The sequence below is a fragment of the Sceloporus occidentalis genome, unplaced genomic scaffold (genome assembly GCF_023333645.1).
Source record: "Sceloporus occidentalis isolate IW3139 unplaced genomic scaffold, rSceOcc1.0.p SCAF_59, whole genome shotgun sequence".
Taxonomy (NCBI): domain Eukaryota; kingdom Metazoa; phylum Chordata; class Lepidosauria; order Squamata; family Phrynosomatidae; genus Sceloporus; species Sceloporus occidentalis.
In genome coordinates, this window is record NW_028317039.1 from 4,192,225 (window position 1) to 4,214,675 (window position 22,451).

At 37.2% G+C, this 22,451-nt stretch overlaps 1 protein-coding gene across 1 annotated transcript in view; it reads left to right on the forward strand.

The window, feature by feature from the left end:
- The window catches only part of LOC149287574 (neurobeachin-like protein 1), a 62,502-nt gene extending 43,781 nt beyond the window's left edge, over positions 1-18,721 (forward strand). Inside the window, exons 32-55 of the mRNA XM_089492768.1 lie at positions 247-396; positions 1,163-1,320; positions 1,668-1,792; positions 1,980-2,100; positions 3,752-3,900; positions 4,460-4,593; positions 4,814-4,915; positions 7,414-7,509; positions 8,296-8,420; positions 8,880-9,020; positions 10,760-10,890; positions 11,221-11,330; positions 11,427-11,544; positions 11,658-11,755; positions 13,468-13,584; positions 13,868-13,957; positions 14,258-14,364; positions 14,872-15,044; positions 15,403-15,497; positions 16,830-16,946; positions 17,343-17,504; positions 17,696-17,844; positions 18,191-18,326; positions 18,623-18,721. Coding sequence (XP_089348894.1) covers positions 247-396; positions 1,163-1,320; positions 1,668-1,792; positions 1,980-2,100; positions 3,752-3,900; positions 4,460-4,593; positions 4,814-4,915; positions 7,414-7,509; positions 8,296-8,420; positions 8,880-9,020; positions 10,760-10,890; positions 11,221-11,330; positions 11,427-11,544; positions 11,658-11,755; positions 13,468-13,584; positions 13,868-13,957; positions 14,258-14,364; positions 14,872-15,044; positions 15,403-15,497; positions 16,830-16,946; positions 17,343-17,504; positions 17,696-17,844; positions 18,191-18,326; positions 18,623-18,721 — 3,003 coding nt within the window. The remainder of the gene's footprint in view (positions 1-246; positions 397-1,162; positions 1,321-1,667; positions 1,793-1,979; positions 2,101-3,751; positions 3,901-4,459; positions 4,594-4,813; positions 4,916-7,413; positions 7,510-8,295; positions 8,421-8,879; positions 9,021-10,759; positions 10,891-11,220; positions 11,331-11,426; positions 11,545-11,657; positions 11,756-13,467; positions 13,585-13,867; positions 13,958-14,257; positions 14,365-14,871; positions 15,045-15,402; positions 15,498-16,829; positions 16,947-17,342; positions 17,505-17,695; positions 17,845-18,190; positions 18,327-18,622) is intronic.
- The last annotated feature ends 3,730 nt before the right edge of the window (positions 18,722-22,451 follow it).

The window sequence follows — 22,451 nt, forward strand, 5'->3', positions numbered from 1 at the left end:
GTACTGTTTACTACTATTTATTTATTACAATCCATCGGCAGTAAGAAAAGAACACACCAGGCCATACATCAAGTGTTTGTAGCCTTATAGAGGATGAAGTATAGTTACCTAACTTAGAGTACAGCAAGAATTTTTACACCAAAAACTAAATGTAGTTAAAAGATTCTAATTAAATGGCGTGTCCTATAAAGGAAATCCCATGACTAATGTCCAGTAATGTAATCTGCCATGATTCACTTACCCTAGATTATACCATACATGAAGCAGTATGAAGTGGACACATTTAGCAAAATTCATGAGACTATGGCTTTGTACTGGAAAGAATGCTATGAAGCACACATGGTGAATGTGCATAAACGCGAGAGGGAACGGGGCGAAAGTAAGCTGAGATTTCAGGTAAGTGGCAAAAAAGGTGTGTGTATAGCAACATAGACCAGAGATGGAGCCTTGCACTCATACGACTTACACTCAATTCAAAAAAAGCAGAAGGGGTCTAATACTATAGCAGTTCCAACAGGGTACAGTTCAAGCAATACAGGCATACCCTACATTAACGAACATAATGGGACCAGAGCATGTATGTAAAATGAAAATGTACTTTAGATGAAGCGCAGCTGTTTTTCCACATATCAGTGCATGTACTGCATTGCAATTTTCAGGTCATTTCCACCGCAAAACGCTCAAAAGACGTAAAAGATGGTTGCTCTGTAACCATGTCCTTACTGTCCTTAAAGTGAAGGTCCTTAAAGCGGGCTATGCCTATACAGTATGAAAAAACAAGATCAGCCAGAACCTGTTGAAACACTACATTCATTTTCTACATTAAGTAGATAAAAAAGTGTAGTGTACATACAGTACACAGGCATGTGTGTAATGTATTTTAAAAAAAAAACAAACCGGCAGTTTTGGTGATATGTGGTTCTACCAGATATAATTACATGGATCAAACCTTAATAGATATTTCCCATATGTAAATAAATAAGTTTGGCTACTGCCACTTTCCTACTTATATTTCCTTACATGTCTGTATGTACCATTTGTATTTTCTTCACAGTACAGAGATTAAAAGTGGTTACAATATTTGTAAATTGTTTTTTTTAATTGAAATTTTTTTCATGGATTTTTTTTTATATATATATATATATATATAATTTTCATTCAGGAATTCTTTTTGGAGCCGTTCAACAGGAAGACACGCCAAGAGAACTTGCGTTATAATAGCATGCTGAAACAAACAGCCAACCAGTATACCACCACATTAAGGCAGTGGAAAGCTGCACAAAAATACCTCTTCTGTGAACGTGGGCCATGGGCTGACAGGTTGGTTTTAAAAGTCCTTATACTTCTTAAAAACATAGTTGACGTTTATCTAGTGCATCTAACTTCCTGATTCTTCATGTCCATTGCCGCCATATCCAGACTAGATACCTGGCAAACTGGGCAAATGCAGGGGGGCTGGTGATTAGGTTTCTTTAATTAAAATCAGAATCATTATTATCATAGGGTCCAGATGTTATGGAACGACACAGAGGATAACAAACACAGTATCAGCATTGCCTTTTGCTAATGTTTTATCCATTTATTAGTTTGTATTTACAGTGTAGATCACGTTTCCATTGAACATTTCCCACATATTGTGAAACAGTATGAAATATTTTGTTTTATAGGGAACAGAATGTGGATCGATGGAAACTGTCCAATGTGGAAAACTACTCCCGAATGAGACTCAAGTTGGTGCAGAATAACAACTTTGACCCTCATTTAGAGGCCAGTGCATTTAGGGACAATCTTGGTAAGTGATTAGAAATAAAATGTTGAAGTAAAAAATGTATTTAAACCAAAGAAATCATTCCTGAACTATACCCTTAGCTATTTCTGGAGAAGTCATTTTTATTAGTTTTATTTAAAATGTGAAACTATTCCTTTTAAAGAGATTTTTTGTAGACAAATGAAAACAGACTATGTTCATCCTCCTGCAGGGGTACAGCAGACAGAGCCCTCGAGTGATTCATTATTACTGGAAGTTGTGAAGCAAGTTAAAGTTAGTGACTTGGAAGAAGATGGGCTTGATCTCCCGGAAGAGGAAAACCCTCTTAATATGTATGTAAATCAGAATGTATCTCCATTTCTTCCAAAAATTACTCATGAAAGTAAGAGTTATTTAGGAAATGAAAATCAAAATCAATTGTTGCCGTTTGAAGTCTCAGTTGGAAGGTCGAAGGATTTTTAATGCAGTAAAAATAGTGAATAGGTTATACCGTATTTGCTCGATTATAAGACGAGGTTTTTTTCAGAGCAAATGCTCTGAAAAATACCCCTCGTCTTCTAATCGGGGTCGTCTTCTAATCAGACCTCAAATAGAGGTCTGATTAGGAGACTAAGATCCAGATCCCCCGCACCGCTGCAGGGGACCTGGATCCTCCTGTCTCCCCCCCACACACACACTTACCGGTGCTTCCTGCTGTATTGCCGGGGCAGCGGGTTGACGTCTACGCGATCCGCGTAGACAACGTCCGCTGCAGCCGGAAGGAGGTGTGGCTAGCAGCGGGGGTTGTCTGCGTCCGTCGCGTAGACCTTCCCCGACTGTCAGAGATCAGTGCCACACCGGTGCAGGGAACTCTGATCTCTGACAGCCGGGGAAGGTATCCGCGACGGACGCAGAAAAACCCCCGCTGCCAACTCCACCTCCTTCCGGCTGCAGCGGAAGGCGACGTCAACCCGCTGACCCGGCTGGAAGCACCGGTAAGAGAGGGCTGAGGGGAGAGAGGGGGGAGAGAGTGTGTGTGTGTGTGTGTTAGTTAAATGGGGGTATAGGGTGTGTGTGTGTGTTAAATGGGGGCATAGGGCATTTCTGGAGTGGCGTTAAGGGGGCATTTAATAGAGCACTCTGCCTCCTGAAATGCCTTATACCTCCCTATATGCCACTCTGCCCCATAATATGCCTTTTAACCCCCTAAATGCCAGAGTGGCATATAGGGGTATAAGGCATTTCTGGAGGCAGAGTGCTCTATACAATGCCTTTTAACTCCCTTAATGCCATTCTGCCTCCTGAAATGCCTTATACCTCCCTATATGCCACTCTGCCCCATAATATGCATTTTAACCCCCTAAATGCCAGAATGGGATATAGGGGTATAAGGCATTTCTGGAGGCAGAGTGGCACATAGGGGGTCAAAAGGCATACCATGGGGCACAGTGGCATATAGAGGGTTAAAAGGCATATCATGGGCCACAGTGCCATATTGGTGTGGCAAGCCTGGGGGCAGATGTGCGTAACTGGGGGACAGGTTGGAAAATACAAGAAATAAAAACAAAAAAAATATTTTTCTCAATCATAGCTTTTATTAAAAAAAATAGTTTACATGAATTAACATTTACTGGTAAAACTTTTTTCCTTTGGGGTCGTCTTATATTCAGGCTTTTTCTTTTTTTCCTACGTTAATATTCAGATTTTGGGGGGTCGTCTTATAATCAGGGTCGTCTTATAATCGAGCAAATACGGTAAATATGAATATATAGAATAGTTAAATAAGATCATGGATTTAAAACAGGTTTTTAGAATCATATTACTTAAACACAGCTGAAAATGTAAGAATATATTTAAGTAGGTTTTTTGTATATGCATCTTTCAAAATGTTTTAAGCTTGCTTGGGTGTGGGGGTGTGGGTACGATAATATATAATACATTTATATATTGGATTTTTTGTGCTTATTGCCATAATATCCATGGCCCCCTTTTTTGTTTTGTTAGAAATGAGAAGGAAGAGCCGAGCCAGAAGGAGAAGCTGGTGCTTTCGGAGGACTGTGAGCTCATCACAGTAATGGATGTGATCGGTGGGCGTTTGGAAGTCACCACTCGGCACATTTATTTCTATGATGGAAGCTCTGAGAAGGAGGAGGGTATGATCCTTTTCACTTTTTAGAGGAATATTTGGCATATATAATAATATTATTTAGGTACTAGCTAAAAAATAAAATGCACAAGTGGAGAAAAAGTAATGAAAGGGATTTATCAAGTATATCATCATAGTTCCTGTAAATCAAGCTTCAGTTTTTAAGAAAAAGAATATGACACAAATATGAAAGGGGAAAACCTGTCTCTATTTCTTCTTTTTTTTTTTTTGCATTTAGGAATACACATTCACTAAGCAGCTGTAAAGCCACTGGGGATTTTTAGATTGCCTCTGTATATTTTCCCAGTTAAGATGTGTGCAATACGTTATGTATGACCCTGACTTACTACTTTCCTAGGCACAGATATTATAAATGAACAGGTTTTATTCAGATATATTGGACTCACCAGGTCAAAGATACTGAACTTGGGGCACTGTTTAATGTTCCCTGCTTTAATTCTTAATATACAACCTATTGCTAGAGTTAAATGCTTTGGAATACCCTGTGTTGTTTCATTAGATGGTGTACTTTATTTAACTAACATTTTTTATTGTTTTGTGTACAGGTGTGGGCTTTGATTTTAAGTGGCCTCTTTCCCAAATTAGAGAGATTCATTTGCGTCGGTATAACCTGAGGAGATCTGCCCTGGAGATATTTCTTATTGACCAAACAAATTACTTTTTGAACTTTAAAAAGGAGGTAGGAATGTGTACATTTGTAAAAATGTGTTATAATATATTGGAATATTGTGGAAAAGCTATGAAGCAATACAAGCACTCCAGTTCTTACAGAGCTATCCTATTAATGATGAAAGATTTAAATATTTGTTGGGTTCCTAGATTCCATAGATTCCTTCTGCTATTGGATCTGAGTAAACAATATTTTATATTTGTTAATATATATATTTTTTCATGTCTAGGTTAGAAATAAAGTGTACAGTCAAATTCTCTCTCTTCGTCTGCCAAACCTGTACGGGACACGAACCCCCCAGGAGCTGCTGAAGACGTCAGGATTAACTCAGGTGAGAAAAGACCATGAATGAACAAGGAAACATCTAATTAAAGCTGCTATACTTTAACATCAGCACTACAGCCCACCTAGTAGGATAAAATGCCAAGGGCATGGACATGCAACTTTGTGATCATTGTTTAACCCACAAGGAAAAAACACCTTGCTCTCAATCCCTTTGTGTCAGCATGAGTAACCGAACAGTTTTTGTTACTGTAACACTGAATAACTTTCACAAAGACAATAAAGCAATCCGGTTTCTTCACTGGTCCTTGAAAAATAAATCTGACTCATGACTTGAGAACTAGCACTAGTTAAGGTAGTGTGATATTTATTATTATTATTATTTATTGTTTTATATAGTGCCATCAAATTCTGTAGTGCTGTTCAATGGGTAGACAGAACATAACAAGTAGTATGTAACATAACAAATTGACTAACAGAGACAACAGGTGAGGAGGGCCCTGCTCAAACAAGCTTACAGTCTAGAGGGAGTAAATATAAAGTGCAGCACATTCCCAGAGCCTTTGTTGTACTGTTCAGTGTTGTTGATAAATCTATGCAATGATTTTGAAATTAAAATAAGGAAGCGTATATGAGAAATTTACCTTATTTCTAACAGTTACGTTGGCAATTTTAATTGTTTTTTAATGATTCATCGCCTTGTAGATCCTCCCCATTGATTATGCCATTTTTTTTTCTTCTCCTCTAAATGCAGCACTTGAGATGTCATTACTAGTAGTATGGAACAACCAACCCCTTCTCAGTTCTTTAATCATGTAAATTCTTTCCAGGCTATAGCAGCCTCTGCAAGCGGAACACTATAGCTGGCTTCCACTTCTTCCATTGATGTCAGTAGGGCAGTGGCTCAGCTCTTACCGATTTCTTTGCAGGTGTTTACAGTACATGTGCAGAAGTATAATTACATTTTTTATGACCTGTAGTTTATGAAAAGATGTCCCTACAGGAATCATGACATAAAAATGCTCCCAAGTTGCTGCAGTCACATTCATGGAACAGTCAGTCTAGAGCAGATGCCCTGCAATCTCTGCATGTGACCGCTTCTACAGCCAATCATATGCATGGGTACAGTTAGATGAAAAAAGGCAATGCTTGTAAGCACCTCCATGCAAGAAGATTTATATTTATATACCGTATTTGCTCAAATATAAGACATGTTTTTTTCAGTGCAAATAGTCTGAAAAATACCCCTTGTCTTATATTCGAGGTTGTCTTATAATCAGACCTCAAATAGTTTGACTATAAGACTAAGATCCAAATACCCCGCAGGGGACCTGGATCCTCCTCTCTGGCAACCTCCGCTGCTGCTGGCACTTCCTCCGTGGCCGAGCGCCAGCATGACGTGAACTTCTGGTGCTCCACCATAGAAGCCCTAGCGGACGTGAAGGGCAGAAGTGGAGGTTGTCTGTGTGCATAGCTAAGGCATTCGCCAGCTTGAGGGCAGAGTGGCATATAAGGGGATATAGGGCATATCTGGGGGACAGAGTGGCAAGCCTGGGGGCAGATGTGTGTAACTATATGGGCAGAAGTGCATAACTGGGGGACAGAGTGGTAAATAAAAGGAAATAAAAACAAAAATACATTTTTCTCAGTCATAGTTTTTATTAAATATGAAAAAATTGTTAACATGTGAATTAATATTTAGTAGTAAAACTACCTAAAGGGTAGTCTTATATTCAGGCTTTTTCTTTTTTTCCTAAATTATAAGAATAATAATATTATAATAGAGCAAATACGGTATATAATCTAATTTGTGTGAGTACACGAAATGAGGCACATAGCAAAAACACAAAAATTGCTTTGGTCCTCTAGTGTAAAATAGGCCTTGTTCTAAAAGGTTTTAATGAATCCTTTAACTGGCGTTTACAATTGCTGCAATTGTAGAACAAAAGCTGTATTTTTTTTAAAAACATGAGTAATTCAGTTTCTTGTAACTAATTTGTTTCTACATGACCAGAAGTATGGGGACACCCCTCCTCCTTCACACCCATTGCTAACAGGTGTATGAAATCAAGCACATAGGCAGCCATCTCCATACCCAAACACTGGCAGTAGAATAGGTCACACTGCGACCCGTGTCTGTGAAATTTCTGCTCTGCTAGATCTGCCCTGGACTACTGTGAGTGATATCGTGAAAAGGAAGCACCCAAGAGTAACAGCAGCTCAGCCACAAATTGGTAGGCCACTCATACTCGCAGAGTGGGGCCACCGAGTGCTAAAGTGCATAGCACAAAAGACATAACCCAAAATCTCGTGGAAAGTCTTCCCGAAAGAGTTAAGGCTGTTATAGCGGCAAAGGGGATGGGTTAACTTCATATTAATGCCCATGATTTGGAGTGGGATGTCCAACAAGCTCAGCTGTGGCGCTCAGGTGTCCACATACTTTTGGTAAAATACTGCATAATAGAAATGACCTTATTATTTTTACCTTTTTTGTTTTTAATTGAAAGTTTTTGATATAAAAACTGTGATATATATTTTTTTTCACAGAAATGGGTGAATAGAGAGATTTCAAACTTTGACTACCTCATTCAGCTAAACACAATAGCGGGAAGAACATATAATGATCTAGCTCAGTACCCTGTGGTAAGTTGTTGAGCGGTACCTGAAACAAAGGCCTTAATTCTAAAACCAAGTGCTCTATTTGTCTGCATATCCTTCCATGTTAGCTTGTGTTATCAGTCTTTACCTGACTGTGCTTGACAGACTTGTGAACATGGACCAAAAACAAGAAATTTTGTTTTGTTTTTGGTTCATTTTTTTCAGGCAACAAAATTCTGCTCCTTTGGGTTCGGACATAATTTCGAGGGCTTTTTTAATTCGGAAACAAAGTTTGTTGTTACTCCCTCCCTTCCTCTCTCATGCCGTCCTCAATCTTTTCCACATTCTCTCTCAATGTGTCTGTTTTTTCTTCTTCTCTGGCAAATATGATTATAAATTGTAGAAATCTGAATGCGCAGGTCTAATGCTTGGATCTAATGATCATCTGTGTAAGGAAAAAATGTATGGGTGGGTCCCCTTCACCACTGACCTCTGTGTGGAAATGGTTGAAGGACATTGAATAAGCTGAGCTGGATCACCTCATGCCTATTAATATAAATCAGAACCTGGGAAAACACTGGATCATGCTGAACCAGATGATTGCTTAAGGTCTTGCTGTCTCACCCCTCTACACCACCCAATTTCATTATGTAGCATACAATAGATCAGAAATGTAATGGTAGAGTGTATCCAAGTCAAAACAAATGAAGAATAGTCACACTCTGTAGTGCTCTGTAGAACAAATGCACCTTTTCTGCAGAGACACACATTACTGAATCATGTGGTTTATTTAAATGTATGAAATGTTTAATGCTATTGTTTCTCTCTTAGTTCCCATGGGTAATTCAGGACTATACGTCAGAAGAGCTAGACCTTAATAACCCAGCAGTTTTTAGAGATTTGTCCAAACCCATTGGAGTGGTGAATGAAAAAAATGCAGCAGTTGTTCGTGAGAAGTAAGTACTTGGTTACTGACAGTCAAGAGTGACAAAAAGATCCATAAAACGTATATGAACAGTAACTGCTTCATTTCTCTGTGTAGTATAGAAAATAAAGACATGTAGAAGTCTTGTGGTATAGAAGTCTGGAAGAAAATACAAGGCTTTTGTATTTTCTCTTTAATGCCATCAATAAAATAGGAGCTTTCCTATGATACTGCTATGGCTTTCTTGTTTAGAAGCCTATAAGTACTTTGGGGCGACCATAATTTAATGCTTGTCCATAATGTTTCCTATTAATCCTCCATTTGCCATGAAGTGTGAGATGTCACTCCATACTATAGAATGAAAAATTATAATTTATATTCATAATAATACATGTGTATGATTAGCCTGGATTTTGTCAGTGGTGATAATCAGTCTTTATATGGGTTAGATGGAAAAAGGTGCTAAAAAGTACATCTTGTGTGATTGCAGGTACGAAAATTTTGAAGACCCTATGGGGACCATTGATAAGTTTCACTATGGTACGCATTACTCCAATGCTGCTGGTGTAATGCATTATCTGATACGAGTGGAACCCTTCACAACCCTACATATCCAGCTCCAGAGTGGAAGGTACTCTAACTCTCATACTGCCAGAGTGGTATTACTGGTAGATATGGCCACACATATAATGGGATATTGCAAAAAGGCAATATCCTCACAACTGCAGTAATGTTCCAGTACAAATATACATACACATGCACAGAGCCAAGATGCAAAGCTCGAAGAATGGTGCCTGCAAACACCTACTATTGTAGATATTGCTATAAGAATATATTACATTAACATACACTTGTGTTCAGGCCCGGACTGGGACAAAAAATAGGCCTGGGCATTTAAGACTGAGCAGCCCATTTTTATTTATTTATTGTTATAGCCTACCCTTCATGTACCATCTTTGCATTTCCCCAAATCACTTAAACATTCATGACAGACACAAACACTCACTCATTCACACAAATCATTAGCACGTATTCATTAATGCAGTCTCACAAATTATTCAAGCAATTCATCCACACATGAATTCATTAATTCTCATACGCATTCACACACTTCATCCACACATTTACTCATTCATTCTTGTACGCATTCACACTACCCCCTCTCCCCATCCCCTTCTTATCTGCCCCTTCTAACTATGTTCCCTCTTATCACTATGTACCCCCTTCCCCATTTCTCAATATGTACCCCCTCTCACTATCTATCCTCTCTACCCCTTTCTATCTAACCCCTCTCCCCCCTCTGCCCCTTCTCACTGCACCCCTCTCCCTTACCCTACTTACCTTGTTGCCGGAGTAAGCATCAACTGCGACCGGGCCCGCAACTCTAGGGGCCCGGGCAGCCCCCACCAGGGCCGGCCTTAGGGGTGCGCGGCCGCACAGGGCTTAAATTAAAACATCAGTGTTTTGGTTTTTTTAACTTTATTTAACATCCTCCATGTTAAATAAAGTTAAACTTTTTTTAACATGAAAGATGTTAAATAAACAAAAAAAAAAAAACCCCCGATGTTTTCATTTAAGCCCTGTGTGGCCACACACCCCTAAGGCCAGCCCCCTAGAGTGGCGAGCCCGGTCGCAGTTGCTGCGGGCTTAAGGGGCAGGTGCCCCTTATGCCCTGCGTTAATGCGGCCGCATAGGCCCAGTCAGTCCGGTCCTGACTGAGCCTATTTTAAGGTAGGGGCCTGGAGCTGCAGCTCCATCAGCCCCTACGTCAATCCGGCTCTGGGCTGCCCGGCCCACCGGGAAAATGCCCGGTGTGCCCGATGGCCAGTCCAGACCTGCTTGTGTTCTTCCAGATGCCTTAAGGCCAAAGTAAATTTTTGACTTTGCATGGTGGTAGGGTGCAAGACAACATTGGTGGGAGTAAGTGAAACCATGAAACTCGTCCCTATGGCCATCAGTGCACTCCTACAAACATGGGTCTACTGGCATATGCCTACGTGAAAATCCTACACTGCTCTAGCTTGACATATATATATATATATATATATATATATATATATATATATATATATATATATATATATATATATATATATATAAAATCAGCATTTGTAAAGTGTTACACTGGGGTATGTAGGATGGCCAGCAACGTGTGAAATGTGTATAATGACTAATATAGTCACTTTATCATTATCCCAATCTAGACAAATCTTGATTAGTACAACTATTTTTTGGTTTATTACTTGGCGTCGTCGTATGGCGTAATGCATTTTAGTATGATAGATATATGTCGAATATACACCTAGACCAGTATATATAAGATACTGTGCCAGGCAAGACAGTTACATTGCAACCACATTTGTTGCGCAGGTTTGACTGTGCCGATCGCCAGTTTCATTCCATTCCTGCCACCTGGCAAGCTCTTCTGGATAATCCAAATGATGTGAAGGAACTGATTCCAGAATTCTTCTATTTCCCAGAGTTTTTGGAGAATCAGAATGGTAAAACATTTTATTTAATGGTTACACTGGTTTTAATACATCCATGCATACCTAAGCATGTAATTAAACTCTATAATGTCTCGATATGTGTAATTTCTTCATTCCTCTTAATCTAGTAAAAAGATCTTTTAACTTTTCATGTTCCACAAATGATATGAAGAGATGGCCTAAACGATGTCCTTTTTGGAAGCACATATGAGTTCTAGGGAAAACGTTTTTTAACTGGAGGGGTAAAGATTGTCTAAGTCACCAACTATTTTGAAAGTATGGTCCATGAATTTTAAGACCAGTCTGTTTCTTTTTGATTGTACATGAATGCATTTTTTCCAGGTTTCGATCTAGGGAGATTACAAATAACAAAGGAAAAAGTGAATGATGTAATTCTTCCCAGATGGGCCAAGTCACCTGAAGATTTCATCCGAAAACACAGAAATGCACTGGTAAGATGGAGCATTATGTTATATTATGCTATAGGTGGTTTGTGGATTATGCCAGAAACACTGTCACTTGGCTTACTTTTTTTTTTTTTAACCCAGGAGTCAGAGTTTGTTTCAGCTCACCTCCATGAGTGGATAGATCTGATTTTTGGGTACAAACAGAGGGGACCAGCTGCAGTGGACGCTCTCAATGTCTTCTACTACTGTAGCTATGAAGGTAATTGACAGTTCTCAGCAGCACATCAAATAAAAAAGCAATGTCCATGTCACAAATGACTGACCTTTTAACAAGCAATATTTTTTTTCTTAATCCATAAATGCTAAATCCAGGGGCTGTGGACCTTGATGCTATTGCAGATGAAAAGGAAAGAAAAGCATTAGAGGGGATGATCAACAATTTTGGGCAGACACCTTGTCAGCTGCTAAAGGTATTTTTTGCCATGTAAATCAGTCCACGTTATTAACATGGGTTGACTGATTTTGTGGTACATCATCATTTGCATTTAGCTGTAATTCCCGTAGTGATCCATTCACAAAACACCAAGTTGTGAAAGGTTCACTCTTTAATTGCTCATTGCTAGCTAATAAATACATGGTTCAAAAAGTAGTCTTTCCACTTTTTATTTTATACAGACCACCTTCATTAAACACTATAGTTTGTAATTAGTTAGAAATTGAAGGAACATTGTTAGTAATTACATCATTGGACATTGTAAACATTGTTGTAAAATAAATATTAAGTGAATGACAACTCTATTATAACTATAGTCTGCAATCATAAAAATAGTTTAATACAAAGATTAACATTATTATTAAATAATTGACTCTGCTTTTCATCTAGTCCTTAAGGACACATTTTCATACAGAAAGGACCACAGGGCTAGAGTGTTTCCCTACAAAAACCAAACCTATACAACTCTAAGTCACTTTATTGTGAAAATTGTAAAATTAATATTTCAGAGATTCTAAAATCCGGAACTTCACCCATCAGTAGAGTGCCAATCATCGAAGGACTTGTTTGCCTTTGAATTGTATCAATCTCCAGGAGGATAGTTTTATTAGTAATTATGTAACCAGCATCAATTTCGTTACATAATGTTTGTATAGCTAGCACTGTTACAACAGAGAAAAATAACTTAGTCACATACAATAGCAAACTGATACAAAATGATAAGAGGGCCCTGTTTTTGAGAGCTTACAATCTAGTCACTAACATTTCTAATTTAAGGCTGCTGAGTTGTGAAAAAACCAAATGTTGTGATTGGCCATGAAGATTAATTTATTACCTACATTTTTATTCTTTTTCCCACCATCCCTTTTTTTTAAAAAATGTCCAAAGAATGTTATCTGATTAAATGATTACATTTGATACAAAACGGCCTAGGGTTTGAAAACAAATACCCTTTCTCTCTTTTGTGCTCCAGCTTCTATGTCACACGGTGATATTACTGAATCTCTATGTTCAGCAGTTCCATTATTAAAAGTGCAATGTCTCAGAGCTATTACACGTGCCTAGCCACCAGATAAAATATAATATATATGGTGAGGGCCATCATGCTGGCGTGCAATAATTTTTGATGTGTCCAGCATACTTCTCACAAAGGGTTTTATTTTGGTGGTATTTGGTACCCTGAATATTAGGAAAATTCTAGCTTATCCTCGTGAATGCTGAACTCTTCCCTCCACAAACTGGTCTAGTATGTTATCCCGTATTGTGTTTTCTTTATGTAGTTACAACCAAACCCTAAAATATCTGTTTTATTAGTCTCTTCTATTCGAAAAGAAAATTGGGCTGGTATTTGCTGATGGCCACTAAACTATGTACAGCCAGATGATGGAAAATTCAATTATCCCTTTCACATGCATTCGTGTTTTTGCTCGTTTTAATATTTTTAAGTTTAATTTTTTTTTTTAATGTGTATGCCTTCTGAAACCTAAATTAACCTAAAAAAAATGTAATTTTAATTAGCTTTGTAACATGGTTGAAATATGTTTTCAGAAAGTTCATAGCATGATATGCTTTGTTTTCTCAATGAAATAATCATATAAAATGTTTCTGTGATTATTTTTTCTTTTCATTTTCTTTTCCTGTATATCTATGATTAATGGACATATTTTTCATTGTCATGTTATAAAATAGGAGCCTCATCCAGTACGTCTTTCTGCAGAGGAAGCTTTGCTGAAACAGAGCAAGTTGGACACCGCAACAATCAACCTGTTTCAAAACCTCCCTGACCTGAAATCCTTTTCTATAATAGTAAGACACCGTTTTTCACAGCTGGGTTAGAAATGTCAGTATGATGATGTTATTATGATGAAACTATATTTTTTTATTAAATTAAGTGGGTTTTTTTCTTCAAACAGGAAAATGTGATACATCTAATGCCCATAACATTTTACTTAATAAATCACTTTGTTAGTGTGTGAAGTAAACATGAGTGGGGTATTTTTAATGACCCCTCAGCACCTTTTAAAGTTATTTTGGGCTGAAATAGATAATACATACAATATAATCAATTATGCTTGCATTTATTTTTCAGGTAACAAGTGAAGAAGTCTCTGTTGTTAAGGCCATTGTTCCAAAGAATCAGCTACGGTCTTTTATGTCTCAGGGAAGCCCAGAACAACTGGTGAGATTTTCTTTGCGCTACTCAAAACCACATGAAAACTATAAGCCCCAGCTTTGCAGGCCATTAACTTTTAATACCTTTCTCCAGCAATGCTGTACATCAGATCTTACACTTATCATCAGATCCTCTCAAGTACATTTAAACTCTGTTACCTTTTGAACACTCAGTGACATAAAAAGCATTATGGTTAATTACATACTGAGAACAATTGCAGGCTTTGTAGACACTTCCTCTGGTAGTAAAGATAAACTAAGGATTGTATGTCATTCCTACTGGTAATTTGGGGTTTTGTCTTCTTAGGTAACATTAAGCCAGAACCTAATTATTGGAATCCATGGTTGGCTGCCTTACAATAAAAATCCCTCCAACTTTACATTCATCAAGGATCAGACTGTCACTAATCCAAAGTGAGTAAAACAAAAGCATGTTTATTAAACAGTTCAGTTTCCATTTGTCAGCCCAGGAACAAAAATTCTAGATTTAAGATTTTCTTTAGAATGGATGAAAATCTTAAAAAAAAAAAAAATAATAATAATAAAACCTTGTATAAAAAATAATAAAGACTGTTTGCCTAAGGGACTTTTTACTTAAAATATTTAAGGCTTTGGGTTTTAAGGACCGCTTGTATAATATAATAATAATTATGACTTTTAATTGTTCTATCAAAAGATACTTGATTAGTCAAAGTACCGTTGTCTTTGTATGTAAAAATGCATGAGGTGCACATGCATGTAATTCTAAATATACAAATAACTAAGAATGCGACAGAAGTCTGTGCCTAGTAAATATTTCAGTCTAACTTTGTTCAGATATGCTTGATCCTGCTGTTGTGATTATTAAATGATATGCTGCTGCACAAGATCTTTGCCTCCTCAAAAATGTCAAGTACATTTTTTTGTGTATCCCAACTACAGGACTCAGCGTCTCCTGTCAGGTCCCTTTGCTCTGGGTCTTGAAATTACATCCAAACTGTTTGTGGTGTCCCATGATGGAAAGCTACTGTTCAGTGGTGGTCATTGGGATAACGGTATCCGTGTAACATCGCTCACTAAGGGCAAAGTGATTGGGCAACATATCAGGCACATGGGTGAGCTGAAGTGTGTTTGCATGTGTGTATGTGTGTTTTTAGCTTTTCTCGTTTTCTCAATTAATAATTATTTTGTCTGTATATTTTGCAAATACATTTAGTTTATAGATCTTATTGCTTACCAGAGGCAAACTTTTTAACTCCACGGGACTAAATTTGTGGGACTTTCATTGCTTTGAGATTACAGAGATACAAGATTTATTATTTAACCATCAGGTCCACTGCACCCTTTATGTAGCATTGTGACCATGGATATATCTTTGTTGCCAGTTGCTAAAAAAATATATTTAAGATTAACCTTTATGCACCATTATGCAATACACTAAATAATCTCAATATCACTGTGTGTTCCCTTTAGACATTGTGACGTGCTTATCTATCGATTACTATGGCATCCATCTCATTTCTGGCTCTCGAGACACAACGTGCATGGTTTGGCAAATAGGACAGCAGGTGATTTCCTTTCAAATATTTAAACATTTTACTGTTGTGTTTTTTTTTCTCTTAAAGGTTACCGAATTTTGGTCCTGAAATAAGATTGATTTACTTATGCTTTCTAATTAAATTGTTTCCAATAGGTATAAATGCTTTCACAGGGCTGTTAATAGTATCAACTATTTTTTTTTTAAGGTATAGCTGACTTTTCACATCATTTATAAATGTAAATATGGGTATTTAAAGTTATTAATTCATAAATAGCGTTTATATACATTTATTTATAAATATATTTATAAAAAAGATGAACTGTGAAGTAATGTTCCATTAACTAGAGTAATTTTTAATGCAGTCCTGTACTATATATTTTTATTAACATCCCCACTTAAAGAAGTCTCTTGGTCATCCTATCATCATCTTGGTTTAACATTTATTGCATATGGAAACCAGTGAATTTGAAATAGTCTTATGAAATACATATTACATATAAGACTTTGCAAATAGAACAAAGGTGATTTTCATTATTTCTTTGCTTCATTATTGGTCCATTTGCCTCGGGCAACAAATTTAGTTTCCTGCCCTAACGCTTCAGACAAAATTCAGAGGGCGCATTCGCGTTAGCTCACACTCTCTTCCATGCCCGTCTCCTTTCCCACAGCTCAGCTTCTCTTGCCCCGTCTCGTTCTTCTTTCTTTGTCTGCTTCTTTTTGAACCGGGCCTCAGAGAGCACTTAGACAAAGGGTGGGGCCTTTAGGGCATACCCTCTCTCCTGATTGGAGGAACAATAGAGAGGCTGTCCCCTTTGCCTGTTCCTCCAGTTGGGGGAGAGGGTGTCCACAGAGGCTCCACCTAATTGGAGTGTGCCTGGAGACCTAGTTCAGAGAAGCGAGGATGAAGAAAGAAGACAGGAAAAACAAGAAGAGATAAGAGATGAAGGTGAGCTGCGGGAAAGCTAGAGGGACGCGGAAGTGATTGGCGGAGATGATAGGGAGACATTAAGAGAGAGTGTGAGGGGAAAAAAGGCAACGAAATGCAAGTGAAAATTCAGAGCTCTGCATTGTTTTGGTTTGTTTCATTGGGGTCCCTCCTCGTTTTTGAACATTTGTACGAATTAATAAAATTGGTAAATTTCGTTAAAATTTAAATTTGTACGAATCCGAATGCAGAAGTCTCTTATGTATGTCAGCTGCTTCCTATACCGTCACAGAAAAACTTGCATCAAGCTCAAAGCATTATTTATTAGATTTACTTTGTACTAGAATCACTTTGTATATGTAACACTCATAGTCTAATAATCTATAGGCAGTCTAATAACAGCTCAATGTCTATTTTTTATCTATTTATGGATAGGGTGCAGGTTCAGGAGACATGTCTGCAAAGCCTGTGCAGATACTTTATGGTCACACAGATGAAATATCCAGTGTTGCCATTAGCACAGAACTGGACATGGCTGTATCTGGGGCCAAGGTATGCACTATTTATTTTTACGTAATGTTTGTACGCATAATGCCACTTGTACCAAAACATGAAATCTGGCTTTTAGCATTGCTTGTTTTCCAAGCATTCTGTGGTGCTTAAATGATGAAGAACTAGCCTGCTCAAGTGTATCCACAGAAATGTATTGAAGAGAAGAGCAAAAGTTGTATTGCTCCTTTCCTCACTTCTGTGCGCTCTCTCCCTTTTAAATGATATACTAGGTACATTTTTCTTCTCATTTTAACTCGGTTTCTTAATTATACCTGGTTGCCTTCTGTCATTTACAAATTGCCCTGCAGCTTCATTGTGCTGCGGATGGTTGCCCAGAAAGAAGTTTTGGTATTTAAACTGTACTCTATAGTCAGTTGACAGTTATATTATTTGTAGGATGGGACTGTGATTATTCATACGATTCGGAGAGGACAGTATATGAGGACGCTGAGGCCCCCAAGCGACAGTTCACTTGTAATGACAATACCTAACTTGACGGTGTCCTGGGATGGACACATTGTTATCCACAGCAGTATTGAAGGGAAGGGAACTCTTAAGGTAAGCATGGGGAATTTTTGGGAAGCCTAATTTTGTCTTAGGTGCTGTGCCTAGGTAACATATTTAGCATATGATTTTAAGTTCGGTCGTACATTCTGCAGCGGTGTCGGAGTATGGTCAGGAATGACTTTATACTGGACATCAAAGCATAGTTTTAGATGTATCTAGTTTGACTGGATTTCTAATTGCAGAACAAGAGTGCATTACATCTGTACAGTGTGAATGGGAAACACCTGGCCTCCGAGAACCTAAAAGAACAAATCACAGACATGTGTATTAGTGGGGAGAACATTGTGCTAGGAAGCAGACAAGGATTTCTTTCTGTAAGAGATCTTTACAGGTTAGTACCCCGATGGTGTAATTCTCTGCATTGTGTGCAACTAAAGAATGAGGCCCTTTTCTCTTGTGGTTCTTTTCCATTTTTCTTTGTGGTTTCGCTCGAAGATAATTATATGAGTGTTATATAAAGTACAATTCTGGTGCAGTGGCAACCTTAATAATTGCCATAGCAACATGTGAATGTTCTTGCTAGTTGCATTAGTTTGCATTTAAAAGCTCTACTCTATTACTCCTAATACTCCTAATACAGTAATGTAGACTTTAAAATACAGGTAAAGCAATTTAAAAAAAAAAAAAAAATCTGAGGTATCAAGGTCTGACTTTTGGTGCCTTATTTTTGTTCCCAGCTTGAGTCTCATCCTTTCCCCTTTAACCATGCGTGTTCCCATACATTGTGTTTCCGTGACCAAAGAGAGCAGTCACATCCTTGTGGGTTTAGAAGATGGCAAATTAATATTTGTTGGTGTTGGAAAACCAGCAGAGGTAAGTGTATTCAGAATACATTCTGTTAAGCATACCTATAGTTGAGGCTACACTAGCAGTGATTTGCAATGCTAAAAAAAGGTTAAGGTTATTTTATTTTTACTTTATATTTTTGTGGCTATATCCTATATAATTGAATCCTGGCAAAGTACGCACTGCCATGCATGTATTTGCTTCTTAATACAATGCAAAAAATGTAACAAAAATGTGGGAGTTATTAATGAACATTGTTATGTTTAAATCTAAATTTTTTTATTTTTTTTTACCATGTCTGACTGTAACCATCTTTTGAATAGGCAAGATCAGGCCAAATCTCTCGAAAGCTTTGGGGCTCTAGCAGGCGGATTAATAGTATCTCTTCTGGAGAAACGGAATACAACACACAAGAGATCTAACACTTTAATACAAGTTTCTGGAAATGACCATTCCACTCCAATGGCGTGATCGCTGCAGAGACATTTCTGAAATAATGATTGTAACGGACTTGTCATGGACTCACAGGCTCATCTTGGAGCATCTTATTTGAGATTTTTCTTTAAAAAAAAAAAAAAAAAAAAAGGAAAATAACTAAAGTGCAAGAAATATTAAAATATGTACAGGCTCTTAGAAAAAAAATGCAGAAAGCGCACAAAATGAAAAAATCATGTGCCATTGAAAGTATTTAACTTGTATGTGTGTCAGGAGCTGTACATGCATATTCATAAAGTTAATATAATATACATTCACTACTATGTATATAATATGTGGGTTTGAAAAAATTTACAACACGGGTGTTTTTTTATCTTGGCTCTAATCTGATTTGCTGTTTAGCTCATTGCAGTACTCTTTGGCGGTACAATAATAATTTACAGCATAAGTGTACATAAATACTATGAGATAGGTTGGGTAAAAAATTCCATATTTTAGATTTAGATAAAGAATTGTGTAAACTATATGTTGTTTGACTGGCCGAATATTTAACATTTAAAGAGTTATTTTATTTATTGGTTTCAGGGCATCCAGCCTCCTTAGATGTGGGACTGAATCCATTCCTTAGGCTTATAGTAAATACTGTACCCTACTCAGTTACTGATGATAAAGCCACCAGCATTTCCATATGTAATGAGCTGTTCAGAAGCCACATATCTTCCAGCAGGTTCTGTTGAGGCAATGCATTTTAAATTAAATTTTTAATATTGTACTTTAAATTTATCGGTGGTATGGTTATTCAACATTCTAGGTTATTTTCGGTGTTTTGTTGAAATGATGGGGTGTTTGACCATTTATGTCAATTTATTTGAAACGGGACCTATTCTGCTATTTCTTTTTCATTTGTAAAGTTAGTTTTGGTAAAATTAGTGGAATATACGGTTAAGTATATGTACCATAATGCTCAGGATCTGCTAGATAATGTATCAAAAAAATCATCAAGGCCCATCAAAGCTATAGGGTCCCTGGCACAGAGATACTGGATAGGCAAAAGGTGCAATCATTCACTCTTTTGCTAATCCAAGGCTAAACGGAGTCATACAGTGGAGCAATATCATTTGTTTTATAGAAATGGAAGGGGCTCTTGAATTATCAGTTTGATGGCACAAGTCCCTGATTTATAATTTCCACAGCCAACACATTCCTCTGCCAGGTTACTAAACCATAGGGCTCTACAGACAGAATTTGCACCAATGCACACAGTATGTGGAGAGATGTTGTAAGGTGCCTTTTTTACAGTCATTTTAAAAACTTATTTATTTTATTTGCTTCTTATATTACTCTAAGCAGTTCATTTACTTACAAGAGTGGAGATGTTTCATGGACCTGCATAGTGAGGTAAATAGATAAATATCTCGATAGAACAATGACCCATGTAGTGTCAGCTTGGAACACCTGAGACGAGGAACCAGTAAGTCTGTGAAATATTTAAGTTAATAAAAGAATGAGGTTGAATTAAAAACTAAATAAAGTAAGTTAAAATTTCAAAATGGATTCGCATCCGTTTTGGTTCCAATCAAACTTCACATTTTTAAAGATGTTTTTACACGTTGGCTGGAGCAATCCACATTGAGGTATTAAAGACCAGATATATCACAGACCATACATTTTTATTCTCCAAAGAATTTTATCCAAACAGCATTTTCCATAGTAAGCTAGCTGTGGATGCACAATAGTCATATAATGAAACTACACTGCAAGCAAGAAAACAGCCAACCAAACCTTTGTACATTTTTATGTACTCCTCTTAAGAGCCACACTTTGCTGCTTTACTAAAACACACCTTTACATATTGCCTCTAACATGGCAGTAGAAGGTAAATTAGACCCATTTCATAAAACTATAAGGTTTAAATTAGGATTACCACATTGCACCTAAATTCACCTTATATTTTTAGATCATTTAACAAAGGGTAATGCTATGCAGCCCGGATTACTCTGAAATGTAAAGCCTCCTATTTTGTTACTTCATAGATTGTAAAATTAGATAAATATCCTATTCATAAATTCCAAATGATGTATATATTTGTTGTTCTTTTCTGTTATTTATTTTCACCTCTTAAATTATTGTGAGCAAGTTAACACTAATTTCTTCTTTTTATTTCTCTTATTGAGCCAGTAAATCCTATCCTATATGAATTGGGTACACTACACATTTTATTTCAGGATATGACAACCTATTAACAAAAAGGCAGTCCATTTTAACACCATCATTTAAAGCATTTTTTAATGCATGATGCTTTGGGGGGGGTGATTTGGACGCATTTTGGTATTGTCAATACTGCTGCTTTAATTGTGTTACTTAGCTCCCATCTCACTGCATTTTTATAAAAAAATAAAACACTAAAAGGTAATTGAGGATTCTTGCAATATGTATGGTAATTTACATTTTTAAACTATTATCAGTGTAAAGAAAACACAAAATAATGATGCTGTTAAATGTATTATATGTGCATAATGGAGATGTGTATATTATGTGGGATGATGAGCTATTTCAGAGTGGTTATAATAATGTAATATATATTTACAGCTAACAATGGATATATGTAATGATACATTCTTAATTTATCCTTATCTTTTTTATATGAATGTTCATATGTTAAGCATTTTCACAGGTGTAGAACATTTACTTGCTGCTGTTTGCTAGTAGCAATTGAACTATTTCCTGTACTTAGCAGGCATTTTTATAACAAACCGATATTGACAAACCTCAGTACTGAAACACAATGTCTTCCAGCATTGGATTTAGAAAGGGCTTAGTTTAGTGAGCATTACCTAAATTACATGTTTCTGCTATTCCATAAAGAATAGTCTAAAACATTCCCAAATACATATGTAGGTAATTGCTTGATGTATCACTTTTCGCGTTAGGAGTAGTATCTGCTGTGTCCAGCTGAGTGTGGGAAACCGGAAGTATTCATATGAGCAAGTGCAAAAGTAAAAGTAGTCCCACAGCACTGTTGCCATTTCAACAGATGTCTAATATATATTTGCTATATGCGATCATCCAGCACAGGGCCATGACTGGCCATCGGGAGGTTGCCTATGGAGACACGATCTTTTACCTAGCAGCTGGATTTTGGGAGAGCAGACAAGCATAGTGTACAGGGGCACATAAGTCCTTTGCTGCTGACATAAAGTGACAGGGCCACCCTTCATCTTCGATCTGGCTTTGTCCTGCATACAGCGTGTGAAAACTTTCAAAGTCATCAACTTTTATATTTTATAATGTTCTGTAAAGCTATTTCTCAAGTTACTTCATAGCAGAGAGTATGGTAACATTTGAACATTTCACTCTGTTTATTCATTAAAAAAGGAGAGTTGACAAGAGAGCTGTGTTCCATTTCCTTGACTAGACTTTACATTATGAAATACCAAGCCGGTTAGTGTATGCTACGGGCTAGGCTAGACCTCTGTAAAGCATGAAATCATTAAGGTTTTTTTTATTTTTCCTGCACGTTGAATTATGCAAAAAGCCTTGCCAGTTCAGACCTTCTTGCTGGAGTAACTTGCCAGTGTTGGCCCTTCAAAATAAATGCAAAGCAAAAGAGTCAACACCACAGCTCTCCTGCAAACACTCCCTTTATCTGTTATAGGGATTTATTCATGGTTAATAATGACAGTTTTATCCCACCTCGTTAACTGTGCATTATGCAGC